At 41.3% G+C, this 17,507-nt stretch overlaps 1 protein-coding gene across 3 annotated transcripts in view; it reads left to right on the top strand.

The window, feature by feature from the left end:
* The first annotated feature begins 10,673 nt into the window (after positions 1-10,673).
* PAIP1 (poly(A) binding protein interacting protein 1) overlaps positions 10,674-17,507 on the top strand; it is a 28,406-nt gene continuing 21,572 nt past the window's right edge. The window contains exons 1-2 of one of the 3 annotated variants that reach the window (XM_082651642.1): positions 10,674-10,741; positions 12,082-12,251. In XM_082651642.1, coding sequence (XP_082507768.1) covers positions 12,153-12,251 — 99 coding nt within the window. In that variant the 5' untranslated portion in view covers positions 10,674-10,741; positions 12,082-12,152. Of the gene's footprint in view, positions 10,742-10,993; positions 11,494-12,081; positions 12,252-17,507 lie in introns of those variants that run through there. The other 2 variants (XM_082651640.1, XM_082651641.1) reach the window with 2 other exon arrangements.

The following is a 17,507-nucleotide window of genomic DNA, read 5'->3' as shown; positions in this document are numbered from 1 at the left end:
CTCTTCTTCCTCTTACGAAAACATCAGTCAGTGGATTTAAGGTCCACCCTGAATCCAGAATGAGATCCTTAACTAATTACGTCTGCAAAGACTGTATTTTCAAATAAGCGTAGTCACAAATTTTGGGGAGACACTGTTCAACCCACTACAGGGGCAGTCTGTGTGTTTAAGGGTACAAAATGTAAAGACGGGTTTTTGTTGTTTTTTTAACATGGGTAGATTTACTAGCTCTTGAGTTTAAAGTGAAAGTTCAAATTATTTGGCGAAAATTCAGGTGAAAGTTGTTTATTAATAATTAGAAGAATTTTCCTATAAACTTCTTTGCTTTTTTAATACTCAACCTAATTGAATTTTTCTTCAATTTTTAAAAAAATATAACTATATATTACACAGTTACCACTGTCAAACTACTTGATCATAAACTCCATAACAGCAGTTAACATGTTTATACTTAACTTTTTATTTATTTTATTTTTTTAACATCTTTATTGGAGTATAATTACTTTACAATGGTGTGTTAGTTTCTGCTTTATAACAAAGTGAGTCAGCTATACATATACATACACCCCCATATCTCCTCCCTCTTGCATGTCCCTCCCACCCTCCCTATCCCATCCCTCTAGGTGGTCACAAAGCACCAAGCTGATCTCCCTGTGCTATCTGGCTGCTTCCCACTACCTATCTATTTTACATTTGGTAGTATATATAAGTACATGCCACTCTCTTACTTCATCCCATCTTACCCTTCCCTCTCCCCATGTCCTCAAGTCCATTCTCTATGTCTGTGTCTTTATTCCTGTCCTTTCCCTAGGTTCTTCAGAACCATTTTTTTTTTCTTTTTAGATTCCATATATATGTGTTAGCATACGGTATTTGTTTTTCTCTTTCTGACTTACTTCACTCTGTGTGACAGACTTTAGGTCCATCCATCTCATTACAAATAACTCAATTTCATTTCTTTTTATGGCTGAGTAATATTCCATTGTATATATGTGCCACATCTTCTTTATCCATCCATCTGTTGATGGACACTTAGGTTGCTTCCATGTCCTGACTATTGTAAATAGAGCTGCAATAAACATTGTGGTACATGATTCTTTTTGAATTATGATTTTCTCAGGGTATATGCCCAGTAGTGGGATTGCTGGGTCTTATGGTAGTTGTATTTTTAGGTTTTTAAGAAACTTCCATACTGCTCTCCATAGTGGCTGTATCAATTCACATTCCCACCAACAGTGCAAGAGGATTCCCTTTTATTCACACCCTCTCCAGCATTTATTGTTTGTAGATTTTTTGATGACGGCCATTCTGACTGGTGTGAGGTGATACCTCATTGTAGTTTTGATTTGCATTTCTCTAATGATTAGTAATGCTGAGCATCCTTTTTGTTGGCAATCTGTATATCTTCTTTGGAGAAATGTCGAGTTAGGTCTTCTGCCCATTTTTGGATTGGGTTGTTTGTTTTTTTGATATTGAGCTGCATGAACTGCTTGTATATTTTGGAGATTAATCCTCTGTCAGATGCTTCATTTGCAAATATTTTCTCCCATTCTAAGGGTTATCTTTTCATCTTGTTTATGTTTTCCTTTGCTGTGCAAAAGCTTTTAAGTTTCATTAGGTCTCATTTGTTTATTTTTGTTTTTATCTCCATTACTCTAGGAGGTGGGTCAAAAAGGATCTTGCTGTGATTTATGTCATAGAGTGTCCTGCCTGTGTTTTCCTCTAAGAGTTTTGTAGTGTCTGGTCTTACATTTAGGTCTTTAATCCATCTTGAGTTTATTTTTGTGTATGGTGTTAGGGAGTGTTTTAATTTCATTCTTTTATATGTAGTTGTCCAGTTTTCCCAATGCCACTTATTAAAGAGGTTGTCTTTTCTCCATTGTATATTCTTGCCTCCTTTATCAAAAATAAGATGACCATATGTGTGTGGGTTTATCTCTGGGCTTTCTATCCTGTTCCATTGATCTATCTTTCTGTTTTTGTGCCAGTACCATACTGTCTTGATTACTGTAGCTTTGTAGTACAGTCTGAAGTCAGGGAGCCTGATTCCTCCAGCTCCGTTTTTCTTTCTCAAGGTTGCTTTGGCTCTTCAGAGTCTTTTGTGTTTCCATACAAAGTGTGAAAGTTTTTGTTCTAGTTCTGTGAAATATGCCATTGGTAGTTTGATAGGGATTGCATTGAATCTGTAGATTGCTTTGGGTAGTATAGTCATTTTCACAGTGCTGATTCTTCCAATCCAAGAACATCGTATATCTCTCCATCTGTTTGTACCATCTTTAATTTCTTTCATCAGTGTCTTATAGTTTTCTGCATACAAATCTTTTGTCTCCTTAGGTAGATTTATTCCTAGGTATTTTATTCTTTTTGTTGCAATGGTAAATGGGAGTGTTTCCTTAATTTCTCTTTCAGATTTTTCATCATCAGTGTATAGGAATGCCAGAGATTTCTGTGTATTAATTTTGTATCCTGCAACTTTACCAAATTCATTGATTAGCTCTAGTAGTTTTCTGTTAACATCTTTAGGATTCTTTATGTATAGTATCATGTCATCTGCAAACAGTGACAGTTTTACTTCTTCTTTTCCAATTTGGATTCCTTTTATTTCTTTTTCTTCTCTGATTGCTGTGGCTAAAACTTCCAAAACTGTGTTGAATAATAGTGGTGAGAGTGGACAACCTTGTCTTGTTCCTGATCTTAGAGGAAATGGTTTCAGTTTTTCACCATTGAGAACGATGTTGGCTGTGGGTTTGTCATATATGGCCTTTATTATGTTGAGGTAAGTTCCCTCTATGCCTACTTTCTGGAGGGATATTATTACTTAACTTTTTAAATGTTGCATTTGATGAAAACTCTAGTTCAAATACTTTTAAAGCAGTTTTGTGAACGTCATCTCTCTGTAGATCTCTTTTTAATGCTAGATGTTGCCCATAACAAAAAAGCAAAAACCAGATTCTGGTTTTCATTGGTTTTCATCTTACCACTTTCCTATCTGCTCCTACTTCTTTAACCATTCTTTCTCAGTTCTTTCACTGCTTAAATCTGCAAATGTTCTCTTGGCCCTCTTTCCTTTTAACTCTAATATTGTCTTCCTTCCAGTTTAATGTCAACTGTGCTATCACAACTCCCAGAGCTTAATGTCCAGCCCCAATCTCTCTCCTAACCTCCAAACTCATGCAGCCAACTGCCTGCTGGTCATTTCCACTGGGATATCCACATATATCTTAAACTCAATATGAAAAAATTCTGTCCTGATCTACAAAGGACTCTTGTATTTAGAATATATAAAGAACTCTCAAAACTCGACAGTTAAAAAAAATCCAAATAGAAAATGAGCAAAAGGCATAAAAAAAATTTCACCAAAGAGGGATATAAGCACATGAAAAGATGTTCAACATCATTAGCCATTAAGGAAATGAAAATTATAACCACAATGAGTGCTTCCCTGGTGGCGCAGTGGTTGAGAGTCCGCCTGCCGATGCAGGGGACACGGGTTCGTGCCCCGGTCCGGGAAGATCCCACATGCCGCGGAGCGGCTGGGCCCGTGAGCCATGGCCACTGAGCCTGCGCATCCGGAGCCTGTGCTCCGCAACAGGAGAGGCCACAACAGTGAGAGGCACGCGTACGGCAAAAAAAAAAAAAAAAAACACAATGAGACATCACTACACATCTATATGAATGTCTAAAAAAAAAAAGATAGTGACAATACCAAATGCTGGTGATGATGGGGAGAAGCTGGATCACTCACACATCACTAATGACAATGTAAAATGGTACTCATCACTGGAAAACAGTTCAGTGGTTTCTTAAAAAACCAAACTTGCAACTAGCATATGACCCAGAAATTATACTTCTGGGCATTTATCCCAGAGAAATGAAAATTTATGTTCACACAAAAACCTGTACATCAATGTTCATAGTAGCTTCATTCATAATAGTCCAAAACTGGAAACAACCCAAATGTCCTTCAACAGGTTGAACAGACTGTTGTATATCCTTACAATGGAATGCTTTTCAGCAATGAAAAGGAATGAAGTATTGATACACACAACAGCTTAAATGAAACTCCAGAGAATTATGTTGAGAGAAAAAAAGTCAGTCTCAAAAGGTTACATACCTGTATGATGCCATTTATAAAACATTCTTGAAATAACAAAATTGTGGAAATAGAGAACAGATTAGAAGTTTCTAGAGTTAAGAAGGAGGGTGGATGTGACTATAAAAGGGCAACAGGAGAGATCCTTATGATGATGAAGATGTTCTGTATCTTGACTGTATCAATGTCAATATCCTGGTTGTGACACTATACTATAGTTTTGCAAAATGCTACCATTGGGGAGAAGTAGGTAAAGAGCACAAATATTCTCTTTGTATTATTTTTTACAACTGCACGTGAATCAACAATTATCTCAAAATAAAATATTTAATTCAAAAAATAAGCCTGGCAGGTGTAGTAAAATATTAATGATAGAATCTAGATGCCAACAGAAAGGGCAATGAGTACACTGTGCCGGAGATAGGGAAGCAGAACATGCCTCATACTTGACATTTATACATTAAACACTGACATTCCTAATTGTTTTTTGAATGCCAAATTTCAACGCTGAAAATAGCATTTCCAGCTATTACATTACCTTCCTGCTGGCCAGCAAGCACTTCAGTTCAGTTAGTTGAATTGTACAATTAGTAGAATATTGTACGTTGTAACTATTCACCAGAACTTCCTCTAAAATTTTTAACTCTCATATCTCATGCTTGGACCACCACTTTCTTTCCAACTCCTTTACTTCTTTCTTTTGATCCCCCTTTTCCTTCCAATCTATCACCCTCATCTTCAACCCTTCCTCTAGCTAGCTGAAACCATGAACAGCCTGTCAGCCCCTTCTGCCTTTATTCTTCTGCCTTAACTGCATCATGAAATTACACTCCCACTAACAGGCTTCTCAGTTTCCACATCAGGGTGGGAAGAGTTGCTAGAGAAAAGTCACGTAATTGTTCAGAGTGTTGCCCCTACAAGTTCCTGGTCTCCAACCTCAGGGGGACTTTCGGTACCACCCAGCTATCTTCCTGTGAGCACTCCCCCTTTCTCATCAGCTTCCTCTCCCAGAGCAGCTTTTGCAACTGTTGCCACTCTCCTCAAGTCCCTTCTTTTATGTCTCCCACCCTCAAAGTAAAGACATGTCCTTTTTTTTGCTGAGAACATGGAGACCGTCTGAAGTTTCCAGCACCTTCCCTCTCCTGCAGTTTATCTGCATTTGCTTCCATTTCTTAGTGACATAGTTTTCTCCCATCTCAAATTATTCCTGCTGCCTGTACTTTGAGTTTATGAACTGCTACCTCCTCTGGTCCTTTAATCTCTCAATTCCCCCCCCCCTTTTTCCTGATGTGTTCCCTTACCTCATTGTCTTTGGCTAACAAACTAATCTTTCTCCCATTAAAACAAAACAAAACAAACCCATAATAGCAACAAAAACGTCCTTAATACACTTGTCTTGCAAACTTCTCATATCTCTCCCGTTTATTTCACAGTCAAGCTTAGAGCTGTCTATACATCCTAATACTGGCAATTGCTTGCACCCAAATCACTCACAAATCTATATTATTCCAATTGCTAATATCACTGGAATGCCTATTTATTAATTTATAGTGAGAAATATAGCCCAAACGGAATAGAATGTTTGTATCAGTGTCATCCACTTATTCTGGAGATAAGGTATAGCATATTGTCTCAGTTTGTAGACTCTTAATAAAACTGAGTTGCTCATTAACTATGTGATCTTAGGGAAGTTAATTAAAGTCTCTGAATCTCAGTGTTTTTATCTATAAAATGGGGTAAGTGATAGAACCTACCTCATAGGGTTGTTTTGAAGATTAAATGAGATAATCCATGCAAAATGTACTTGGAACAGAGTTGGTGCTAAATATTAGCTATTATTGTTGTTATTTTTCCTCTCAAAATGCAAATTTATCCAGATAGTCAAACTATAGTCAGAAGATGGCTTGGTGAAGGAGGGTGTGGTTCCCAGAGGCGGTTGTTCATTCAGCTCTGTAATGACCTCTGACAGCACACAGCTGCCTAAGTGACTTCGGGGCTCAAACTCAGGGAGTGGGTGTGCTTTCCTGGATTCTTTAGAATCCTACTTTTATTTGACATCTCCACACAATTTGACACTCTTGGGCTTTCCGTCTTTAATCTTCTATTCCTCACTGTCTTCTCTCAGTTTTTGTCCTATGTAAACAGAGTAAACAGATTCCTCTTCTTCAACCTAACCATTCAGTTTGGTGCTTCTCTTTCCTCTTCTGCCTCTATATACTTTTTCCTAAGTTACCTCATTTCTTCCTGTGGCTTCAGCTATCAAATCTCTAACTCTAGGCAACATCCCTCTGAACTCCAAGTCCATGACTTAACTGTTGACTGAACAATTCCACTTTGACACTCCGGGTGCCAAATGAAATGTCCAAAATGGAATTAGTGAGAGGCCCCTGTTCGGTGAGAGTCTGCTTTCCTCTGGTTTTCTCACTCTTTGGGACTGAGGCACCAAAGCCAGAAACCTGGGAGTCATCCTTATCTCAGGCCTCTCTTTAATGCCTTATACACATCTGTCAGCTTCTTTCTAACATCTCTTGCATTTGGTCCTTCTCTCCAACCCCACAACCATTACCTTAGTAGCCATTATCACTTCTCACCGGAATTTCTGCTACAGCCATCAAACAGGCCTTCCTGCTTCTAGTTTCATACACTTCACAGCTACTAATCTCACACCTCTGAGTATCCTCACACCTAGAACAGTGTCTGGCATTTAGTAGACATGCAATAAATATTTCCTGAAGGAACAAATAAATGAATTCCTATCCTCATGGAGTTATACTCCAGCTAAGAGATCAACATTAAACCAACGTGTGCACTAGATGTTGGGGGAATCCCAGGCAATCTCCTGGCTCTTGAAGATGGAATGGAGCCCTGATCCAGATGGGAGTCAAGTGCTGACTGGCTGGGGCTACATTTCATAGCAGGCCCAAGAGACTAGGAGAGGAAGATAATTCACACAAATGAGACCCAAGAGAACAAACACATCAGTTAATTCTTCTCTCTGTTAATGAGGCCCCCATTAATTTAAAATGATATATAAGTTGCCATGATGATTTGGGCAGGGAAAAGTGAACAGAATTAGCTAGGAAAGAGTTGGGAGTGATGGAATAAAATGAAATAAGGCTTATTTTTTAAACTTTTTACTTGGAGACAATTGTACATTTACATGCAGCGGTAAGAAACAATAGAGAGAGATTTCATTTCCCCTTTACCCAGTTTCCTCTGATGGTAATGTCTTACATAACCATGCATTACTATAATACAATATCACATCCAGGAAACTGACAACATACAATACACCCACCTTAGTTTTACATGCACTCATTTGTGTATGTGTGTGTGCACACATGTAGTTAGTTCTATGCAATTTAATCACATGTGTAGATTCGTGTGATCACCACCAGTTAAGATCGGAATAGTTCCATCGCAAGGATTCTTCATACTTTTAATAGCCGCACCTACTTCTCTCCAAACCCCACCCCCTCCTTAATCCCTGGTAACCACTAAACTGTTCTCCATCTTTATAATTTTTTCACCTTTATAATTTTGTCATGTATAAATGGAATCATACAATAACCTTTTTGCTGTGGAGCACAGGGTCTGGACGCGCAGGCCCAGCTGCCATGGCTCGCGGGCCCAGCCACTCCGCACGCGGGATCCTCCCGGATCCTCCTGGGATCCTCCAGGACCGGGGCACGAACCCGTGTCCCCTGCACCGGCAGGCGGACTCCCAACCACTGCGCCACCAGGGAAGCCCTACAATAACCTTTTGAGATTACTTTCTTTTAACTCAGCATAATTCCCTTGAGAGCCATCAAAGCTGCATTTATCAGTGGTTTTCTTGCTGAATAGTGTTTTATGGTATGAATACCACAGTTAAACCATTCACCCGTTAAAGAATTTATGTTGTTCCCCATTTGGGCTATTATGAACAAACCTGTTATAAAAATTGGGGTACAGGTTTTTGTGTGAACATAAATCTTCATTTCTCTGGCATAAATGCCTAATTTGGGCTGCTTTAACAAAAATACCACAGACTGGGTGGAAGCACATCACTTAGCTGGTTTCACAGGTTCACAGCTGGAGAGGATCTTCGCCACTTTATAATAAGGATTGCCTTTTCTCCGTTGTCCAAAAACATCTTCATTTCTGTCTAATACCTCATCAGAATCACCTTTAGTGTCCATATTTCTAACAACATTCTGTACATGATTATTTGTATACTCTAAGAAGATGGAAGCTTTCTCTATAGCTCTCCTCTTTTCCTTTCTCAGCCCTGACCAGCATTACCATTAACAACCCCTTCATGGCAATGTCGACTTTTTCTAGCATGCATCAAAAACCACTACCAGCCTATACCCATTAACCAGTTCAAAAGCCTCTTCCACATTTTTAAGGTATTTGTTACAGCTGCACCCCACTTCTGAATATCAGATTCTTTCTCAGGGTTCTTCAGAGAAAGCGAACTTATATATATATATATATATATATATATATATATATATATATATATATATATATATATATATGTGATTTACTATGAGGAATTGGCTTATGTGCTCAAGGAGGCTGCTAAGTTCCATGAGTTAATGTCTTCAAGCTGGAAACCCAGGAAAGCTAGTAGTGTAGTTCTAGTCCGAATCTGAAGGCCTGAGAATCAGAGCAACAGTGTAAAAAAGTCCATCCATGTTGTCTGCAAGTCCACTTTTCATATGTCATGAGAATAGGGCTAAAGTTATATAGCAGTTAATAGGGAGAGGCGAAGGACAAGATCTCAATTATCTAACTTATCTAACAAAAGGGACTGTAAAGATACCCTGATGTCACCATGGATGCAGAATAGCCTCATCCTCAGATAAGAAAGTCTTAGGTAAGGAAAAGGGGTTAGCCATCATAAAAGTTCTAAGGGGAAATAAAGGGTAGTGAATGCAAACAAAAGCCTGGGACAGGATTGGAGCATCTGCTTTAGTGGAACATATAGGATAACTGTTGTTGAGTGTACAGTTTGTGGGGCTTTCTTATGCAATACAAAAGACTGGGCAAGAAGTGACTGACGACTACCTAAAAAAATGGATTTTTATGTTATTGGCATTACCTCACCTAATTTTTAAATTGTAATCTTGTCCTGTGTTTGTAATATATGCTCAGTGCTACAACATACTTACTTTATACATGAGGAAACTGAGGCCCAGAGAAGCTAAATCCCTTACTTACCCAAGACCGCACAGGCATTAAGGGTCTAGGCCAGGATCCAAAGTAAAGCTCTGGCCTACTTTGAACCCTACATTCTTTTTTTTTTTTTTCCTTTAGCCGTACGTGGGCCTCTCACTGTTGTGGCCTCTCCTGCCGTGGAGCACAGGCTCCGGACGCGCAGGCCCAGCGGCCATGGCTCAGGGGCCCAGCCACTCCGCGGCATGTGGGATCCTCCCGGACCGGGGCACGAACCCGTGTCCCCTGCATCGGCAGGCGGACTCTCAACCACTGCGCCACCAGGGAAGCCCTGAACCCTACATTCTTTCTCAACACCAAGGAACCACACTTTTTGCTGGCTTTCTTCCCTGACTCCATTATTTTTGCCAACCATCAACAGCATGGATCAGTTATTCACGATTGCCTTCATTAGAGCCATTTTCCTCTTGCAGTTGGGTGAAGATGTCAGTGTTTTCTTCATTAGCAAGAAGAGAAAATGGTTAAAAAGAGTTTTCTTAACTGAAATGATTCTCAAGATGACAATGGTGAAAAACATTAAGGCTTGCTTAAAATACAGGGCTACAATCAATTTGTGGAGATGTTTCAACCTAACAGTAAAGAAATCATTTTTCCCCTCCTTTTCATTACTTATATTCATCCTTCATTTGGCTTTAGTACCATCAGGACTGATTAAAACAGTAATTTACACATAAATAATGTCTAGAACTTTGTTGTGCAATGCGGTAGCCACTAGCCACAGGGGGCTATTGAGCACCTGAAGTGTGCCTAATCCCAAGTGAGAATTGCAGAAAATGTAAAATACACTTTGGATTTTGATTAGTATGAAAAAAGAGAAACTCTCATTAATATCTTTATATTAATTACATGTTGGAATGATACCATTTGGGATCTACTGGGTTAAGTAAACTATATTATGAAAATTAATTTCACCTGTTTCTTTTCACGCGCGTAATGTACCTTCTAGAAAATTTATAATTACATAAGTGGCTTGCATTTGTGGTTCGCATTATATTTTGATTGGACAGCACTGGTAAAAGATGAAAAGGAGGAGAGTTTCATTGAAAGGTAGGGTATTTTCTTAAAATTTCTGGAGGGAAAGAGAAAAGGGAAGAGAGTAAAGCTTGGTCACAGTGTGACCTACCGTGATAAATATCTACAGTGAATTGAGATGGGCCGGGGTGGGGGGCATTTGTGATTCTGTTCCTACTCCCCTCCCCGCAGCTCACGTAGCAGGTGGCAGAGCAGCTTCCAGAGCCCCCTTCCCGACTAGTCCTCCGGTCTCGCAGGCGCCGGGTCATTGAACACACCTGCGCGCCCACGGAGGTGCGCGTCCACGAACCCTGGCTCTGGCTCCACGCCCCTCCCCCCGTATTTTTATTTTCCTGGCATCAACCGTCAGTGACTTCTCTCCATAGAACCTCATGTAGGCCGGGCCCGCCAGGGGTAAGCGAGCCCGCCCCGGGAACCGACATGCCCTCGCCCCGAGCCCGGCCCTCGCCCGACATGCCCTCGCCCGGCCCGAGGCGAGCAGGGCTGTCCAGCGGTCTCTAGCTTCCCCTCTCCCGGCAGCCTGCAGGACCGCGGCCGCCGGCCCGCCGCGAACGGGGCCTCCGGGCCGCGGGGGGCCGCTGTGACCCGCCTTCGCCCCCGACGCGCCGAAGGCGGGGGAGCTGGGTTTTGGGGGAGAATCAGAAAGCGGAGGGTAGGCGTGGGGGCCGGGCGCTCCGGTGCGGCGGCTTTGGCGGGTGCTCAAGCTGCCGTCCGCTCCGCCGAAGCGCGGAGGAGCCGAGCAGGGGCCCGCCGCCCTCCTCCATGAGGCCCCAGTGAGCTCGGCGGCGAGAGCCGGGCTGCGACGCCTCTCCCGGCGTCCTCTTCCGAGCGCAGCGGCGGGGGCCCCCGCAGGAGGAGGAGGAGGAGGAGCATGTCGGACGGTTTCGATCGGGCCCCAGGTGCTGGTCGGGGCCGGAGCCGGGGCCTGGGCCTGGGCCGCGGAGGGGGCGGGCCTGAGGGCGGCGGTTTCCCGAGCGGAACTGGGCCTGCTGAGCGGCCGCGGCACCCGCCGCCGCCGCAGCCCAAAGCCCCGGGCTTCCTGCAGCCGCCGCCGCTGCGCCAGCCCAGGACGGCCCCGCCGCCAGGGGCCCAGTGCGAGGTCCCCGCCGGCCCCCAGAGGCCTCCCCGGCCCGGGGCGCTCCCAGGTACGGAGCCGCTCTAGGGGACCCCGTCCTCCTGGGCCAAACGCTTCCCCACGGCCCTCCGCGCGCGCGCGAGGGCGGCGCTCTGTCTCCTCTTTCCTCCCGGTTCCCGGAAAGCATTCCCCGAGGGACCCGGTTGTTACGGGGTGGGGACGGGCCCGGAACGGGGTTTGGAAGGTGGCCGCTGGAATCCTTTGTGCGCCCGGGCTGGGGGAGGGGTCCGGTGCGCGGTCTCCTGAGTTCTGTTGTCCCGGGAGGAAGTAAAAATCGCCTCCCCCTCCCCAGCCCCCGAGAGGGAGGCCTTAGGCGGGCAACCATCTCTTTTTAACCGACTTTAAAAAGAAAAAAAAAAGGAAAAATAAGCCCTCAAGTGTTTATTAAGGAAGCAGGTCTGTTCATAAATGAGCTAAAGCAAGTCTATTGTTCCTTTTTGTAGGCTCTCTGCGCATATCCTGGCGATAACCTTAAATTTCGTGAGGGTTCTTGTTTGACTTAAAAACCATCCCTGCTCAGATGGCTTCTCAGTGTACAGTAAGTTGTTATACAAGGGAATGAACGCATCTAACACCGATTTTTTTTTTCCTTTCTCAGAACAAACGAGGCCCCTGAGAGCTCCACCTAGTTCGCAGGATAATAGCCCACAGCAGAATTCGGAGTCAACAATGGCTAAACCCCAGGTGGTTGCAGCTCCTGTGTTAATGTCTAAGCTGTCCGTGAACGCCCCTGAATTTTACCCATCAAGTTATTCTTCTAATTATACAGTAAGTACACTTTTACTGCAACTCTAGGTTAATATTATTGGAATAATATGGTTATTGCATCATTTATCAATATACTGGTGTGCTTTCTGTACCACACATAAAACATTGTATGAATTTATTGAAATCATGAAACAATTGATTCAAGAATGTATTTGTAGTTATTATTTTCAAGATATCAGAATGTAAGCTTAAGAGTAGACAATCTTGTCTATTTTGTTCACTGCTGTATTTCCAGCATCTATAGACCATCTCTAGTCTAATAAATTTAAGGTGGTCAAGGACATCTTCAGTCTATGAAACTAAAGTCTGTGTCCTGACTTTATGGACAACCTATAGAATAGTGGCCTGGCAAAGTTAATTTTTGATTTTAGTAGGACAGCTGAATATTCATTGGTAGCTTTAGGGTAAATTATCAGTGGTTTTGCTGCAGACTAATTCAGGTAGGTTTTTGAATGTTGAGAAATACACATCTGGGCTCTGTTATGTTAAAATATAAGTGTTTCTGGTTCTAATTAACAGTTATGTAGAAATGTAGGGAGTTTTGATGAAGTGTTTTTAACTTTTGATAAAGTGTTTTAAACTTTCAGAGTCATCTTTGTCAATAACGTAAGAATTTTAGAAATTGATCACACTTAAATGGCAGGAAAAAACACCAAGCACGATTGGGATATATAGAAAGGAATTTGTTGTGCTATGTAAATGCATAGCAATTAATTATAGATAAGTAGGGCAGGGACCATTCTGGATTGAAGAAATGATAATACTTTAGCATAAGTCCTATTTTTCCGGTCTTCATTTTTTGACATGTAATATACAGAATAGTGTACATTAAGTTATCAACACCCCCAAAGCCCGCTCTGTCCCCTTCTAATCATTACTGCTCTCCAAAGGTAACCGCTATTTTGCTTGAACAATAGTTTTGCCTCTGTTCAAAGTTCATATAAATGGAGTCATATAAAATATATTTTTCTTTCATTCAATATCAAAAGTAATCCATATAGTAGCATGTAATTGGAGGTGACTAATTCTCATAGCATGCCATTGTGTGAATATTCGTCTGTTGATGAGCATTTGGGTAGCTTTCAGTTTGGGGCTTTTACGATTAGGGCTGCTATTCTTGTCCATGCCTTGGTGGACATTTGCCCTTGTTTCTGTTTGGTATATACCTAGGAGTGGAGTTGTTGGGACTCAAGGTAGCCAGCTTTAGTAGAGACTGCCAAATATTTTTCCAAAGAGACTGTTCCAATGTATGTGTTGAGTACTGTTTGGTTTCCAGTCGCTTTAATTCCTTGTCAGCACTAGGTATTTGCTATTTAAGTTTAGCCATTCTGGTGGATGGGTGTTAGTTTTTTAATTTGAATGTATCTGATCAACTAATGGTGGCACACCTTTTTTTGTTACTTTTGGGGCGAGGATGGGGGGACTTGACTTTCATATTTGATAGAAAGCATGGGAAAGCTTTATTCCATATTTTAGAAACTTCATGCATCTTAGACTGCATTAAGAAGAACCTTGGGGCTGGAGAGGGGAAAATATAGGCATAGTAGGAAGAGCAATTGATTTGGGGTGGAATGGGCCATCAATCAGGTAAAGTAGAAATGAGAGCAGCTGGATTCTTGCCCCAAAACTGTATTTGGCTTAGAGAAGAAAGGAACTATTGGAGAGCTGTGAGTAGTTGAATAACTCTTAAGGATACTTACCTTAAGAACCACAAATGTTCCTCATTTGTTTGTCTTGCTATTGATTTGGGCTATCTTATGATGGGAGGGATGCAATTTTTTTTTTTTTTTGCAGTTCTTTGCCAACTAGTTTTATACATAGTTCAAGTGATTCCTGAGAGCAGTGTGTTGAGCCATGTTAGTCCACCTCCTTTGAGCCACGGCCATCTTTTAGGTGCTCCTTGGTCTCCTGAGATCCTGCTGCACTCATTTTGCCAGAAAAGATTGCAGACTGGAAGCCTGTGGCTCACGTGTACCCTGCAGGTGTGTCTTTTTTGGCCCTGAGTTTTTTTAAAAGGGGCTTTATAATTTACCAGTACTTAAATTAGGTATTGCAAATCTGAATTTTTTGGTTTCTTTTGAAATCCGTAAGATCTGGCCATACTGGACTGCTGTTTTGGTAGAGCAGAGTTGGCTGGAGCTGAATAGAGGCAGCCCCTTTATATAGAATGTGTAAGCTGTAATTTTCTCACTGGCTTACTTCATTTGCCTGTAATCCACCTGGATTCTATAAGCATTCAAGCTTGCTACCCCTGCCCTGATAAATTTTCGGGCCTTACCCTTTTACCCTCTGTCAAAGCTAGGAGTTTTTCTCAATCCAGTTAGTCACAGAACAGCAAAATCCTTGTTTTTCCCAAGTCTTAGGATAAAATCTGGTTATGAGAGAAACTTTTCCTTGTAGTAACCGTAATCCAAAGTCACTCACTCATTAAGAAATAGTTGAGGGCTTCCCTGGTGGCACAGTGGTTAAGAATCTGCCTGCCAATGCAGGGGATGCGGGTTTGAGCCCTGGTCCAGGAAGATCCCGTATGCCGTGGAGCAACTAAGCCCATGTGCCACAACTACTGAGCCTGCGCTCCAGAGCCCGTGAGCCACAACTACTGAAGCCCGCGCGCCTAGAGCCCGTGCTGGGAAACAAAGAGAAGCCTCCACAATGAGAAGCCCATGCACTGCAATGAAGAGTAATCCCCACTCGCCGCAACTAGAGAAAGCCTGCGTGCGGCAATGAAGACCCAACGCAGCCAAAAATAAAATAAAATAAAAGTCGAATGCTTACCACGAGTCAAGGGCTGGGGATACAGCAGTGGATAAAATGGACAAAAATTCTTGTCTTTGTAGAGCCTCTATTCTAGTGGTCTCCTAGCTGGGTTTCCAGAAATTCCTTGAGTCTGCTTTTGTTACACACATGAGAAGCTATTGCCTGGTATCATTGAGCTGGATCTGCTCTCAAGAATGCATGCTTTTTAAATTTTTTCTGATAGTCTTTTGCTGTGCTTTCATAACCCTTCTAAAACTCCAAGCCTTTTATCTTCAATCCTTCCTCTAATCCCACTGCTAGAATTTTACTGCTTACCATGCCTTCTTACCAATGAGTTGCTGTATCCATCTATTACTGGCCATTGCTTCTTCTCAGGTAAGCCATTACATCTTGAATATTTAATCATGGTTCACTTACGAGAACCAAAAATTCCACATAGGAGTTGATAAAGCATTCATTAAGAGACAACCCGCCCCCCCCCACATGCACAAAAAAATCCCAGCTTTTGCTAAGAACATCCTCCTTCAACTTACTGCCCAGTTTTTCTTCTGCCTTTCAATAGTGATATTCTCCAAAATGAAAAATTATTCACTGTTGGTACTACTTTACTTCTCACTGACCGTTCAAACCTCTGCAGACTGATCCTCTTAATTGTACTGATATTATTTTTGTGACAGATGCTGATGTTGTTTGGGTTTTAAAATCTATCGTCCTCTTAAACCTCATCTAAATAGACTTTGTTGACCACAGTATGATCTATAAGGTTTAATTCCCAGTGTGGGTCCTGTTCTAGGTGCCAAGGGTACCTTTTCAGTCTTTCAGGATTTCTTCCTTTTTATAAAAACTGAATATTTAAGATACTAATTTACTCAGGTTTTTTCTCTGTGTGCATAGTTCTGATTCCTAAGACTCTGCAACCATCATTCTCTCAGATTTTAACCAATGACATTATTCTGTAGCATTTGCTATTATGAGCACCTCTCCTCATTTACCTTTTCCTTTGGCTTCTGTGGCAGTACTTCATCCTCCCAACTTTGAGACCATTCCTCCTTCCCTCAGACTGCAGGCTCTGAGGTTCTGTCTTCTGTTTTATTACTTCCCTTAGTGATACTAGAATCCCCTAGAATCTGACCATCACCAACCTGCCTGTTGATAACTCTGGAATCTAATTCTTCCTCTTAACTCCAGGCTTGTGTTTCCATTTGTCTTGACCTTTTCTGAGGATCTCACATTCAAACTCAAGAACGAAAAAGAATTTATCTTTTGCAAACCTCTTCTTATACTTTTATATTCTAACTAGCTGCTCAGGCTAAAAGCTTGTGGTGTATTGACTCACTTTCCTCTTTCACACTCTTGCCCGCTTCCAATCAAGTTAACTAAAATAGTCTCGACTATTCCACCTAAGTGATCATTTCCTTTTATCCCACTGCTTTGGATTAGGTTCTCATCTCTTGACAGTGTATTCAAAGTACCTACTGGGAAGTGAGTTTTCTTTTTTGTTTTTTTTAATTAATAGACTGTTTTTTAGAGCAGCTTTAGATTCACAGCACAGCTGATTGGAGAGTACGGAGAGTTTCCATATACCCCTATCCCCCCATATGTACCGCCTCCCCCCGGAAGTGAGTTTTCTAGTTGATGTCCCTCCTAACCTCTTGTCACAGAACTCTTTCTAAGAAAAATAAAACTTAAATATTCCTCTGCTTGGAAGCCATTTGACTTCACATTGAAAAGAGTTATGCTTATTTGGGGAAAAAAAAAGACTGAAATCAGTGTTCTAAACTGCATTTTGCCACAATGAATGATGTTTGATAGGAACAGTTAAGAAATCAGTACCATCAACTGGGACCTGTAGACTTCCTGCTTTTCATTGTCATTAATAGTAGGATACTACAAATCTGTAAAACTCTAAACTGTATATCAGAAACTTAAACTAGTTTTTAATTGTAAAATTCACACGTTTGTGGTTAACATTAAGTAATTATTTAATATACATGCATTTATAATGCTTAACTGCTTTCACAATTTCATAATAAAGGGTCTATATTTATAACATAAATCTTTCCTCACTCCAGATGTAACTACTATTATCCCTTGTCTGTCTTCCCAGAAATTTTTATTGGCTGTAAGTCTCTCTAAAAATTAAATAATACTAAAATATGGTTTTGTGTTCTTTTAATTAAAAGGTTGGGAACTACTTAAAGGTGATAGTGGTATATTTAAAAAAAATTTTATTGGAGTATAGTTAATTTATAATGTTGTGTTAGTTTCAGCAAAGTGAATCAGTTATACATATATTCACTCTTTTTTAGATTCTTTTCCCATGTAGGTCATTACAGAGTATTGAGTAGAGTTCCTTTTGCTATACAGTAGGTCCTTATTAGTTATCTGTTTTATATATAGTAGTGTGTATATGTCAGTCCCATTCTCCCAGTTTATCCCTTCTCCCTCCTTTCCTCCCTGGTAGCCATAAGTTTGTTTTCTACATCTGTGACTCCATTT

Source organism: Grampus griseus (genome assembly GCF_964374135.1).
Source record: "Grampus griseus genome assembly, chromosome: 3".
In the NCBI taxonomy this organism is placed as follows: Eukaryota; Metazoa; Chordata; class Mammalia; order Artiodactyla; family Delphinidae; genus Grampus; species Grampus griseus.
Note: the sequence above shows the minus strand (reverse complement) of the source record. Positions and strands in the feature narration are given on the sequence as shown.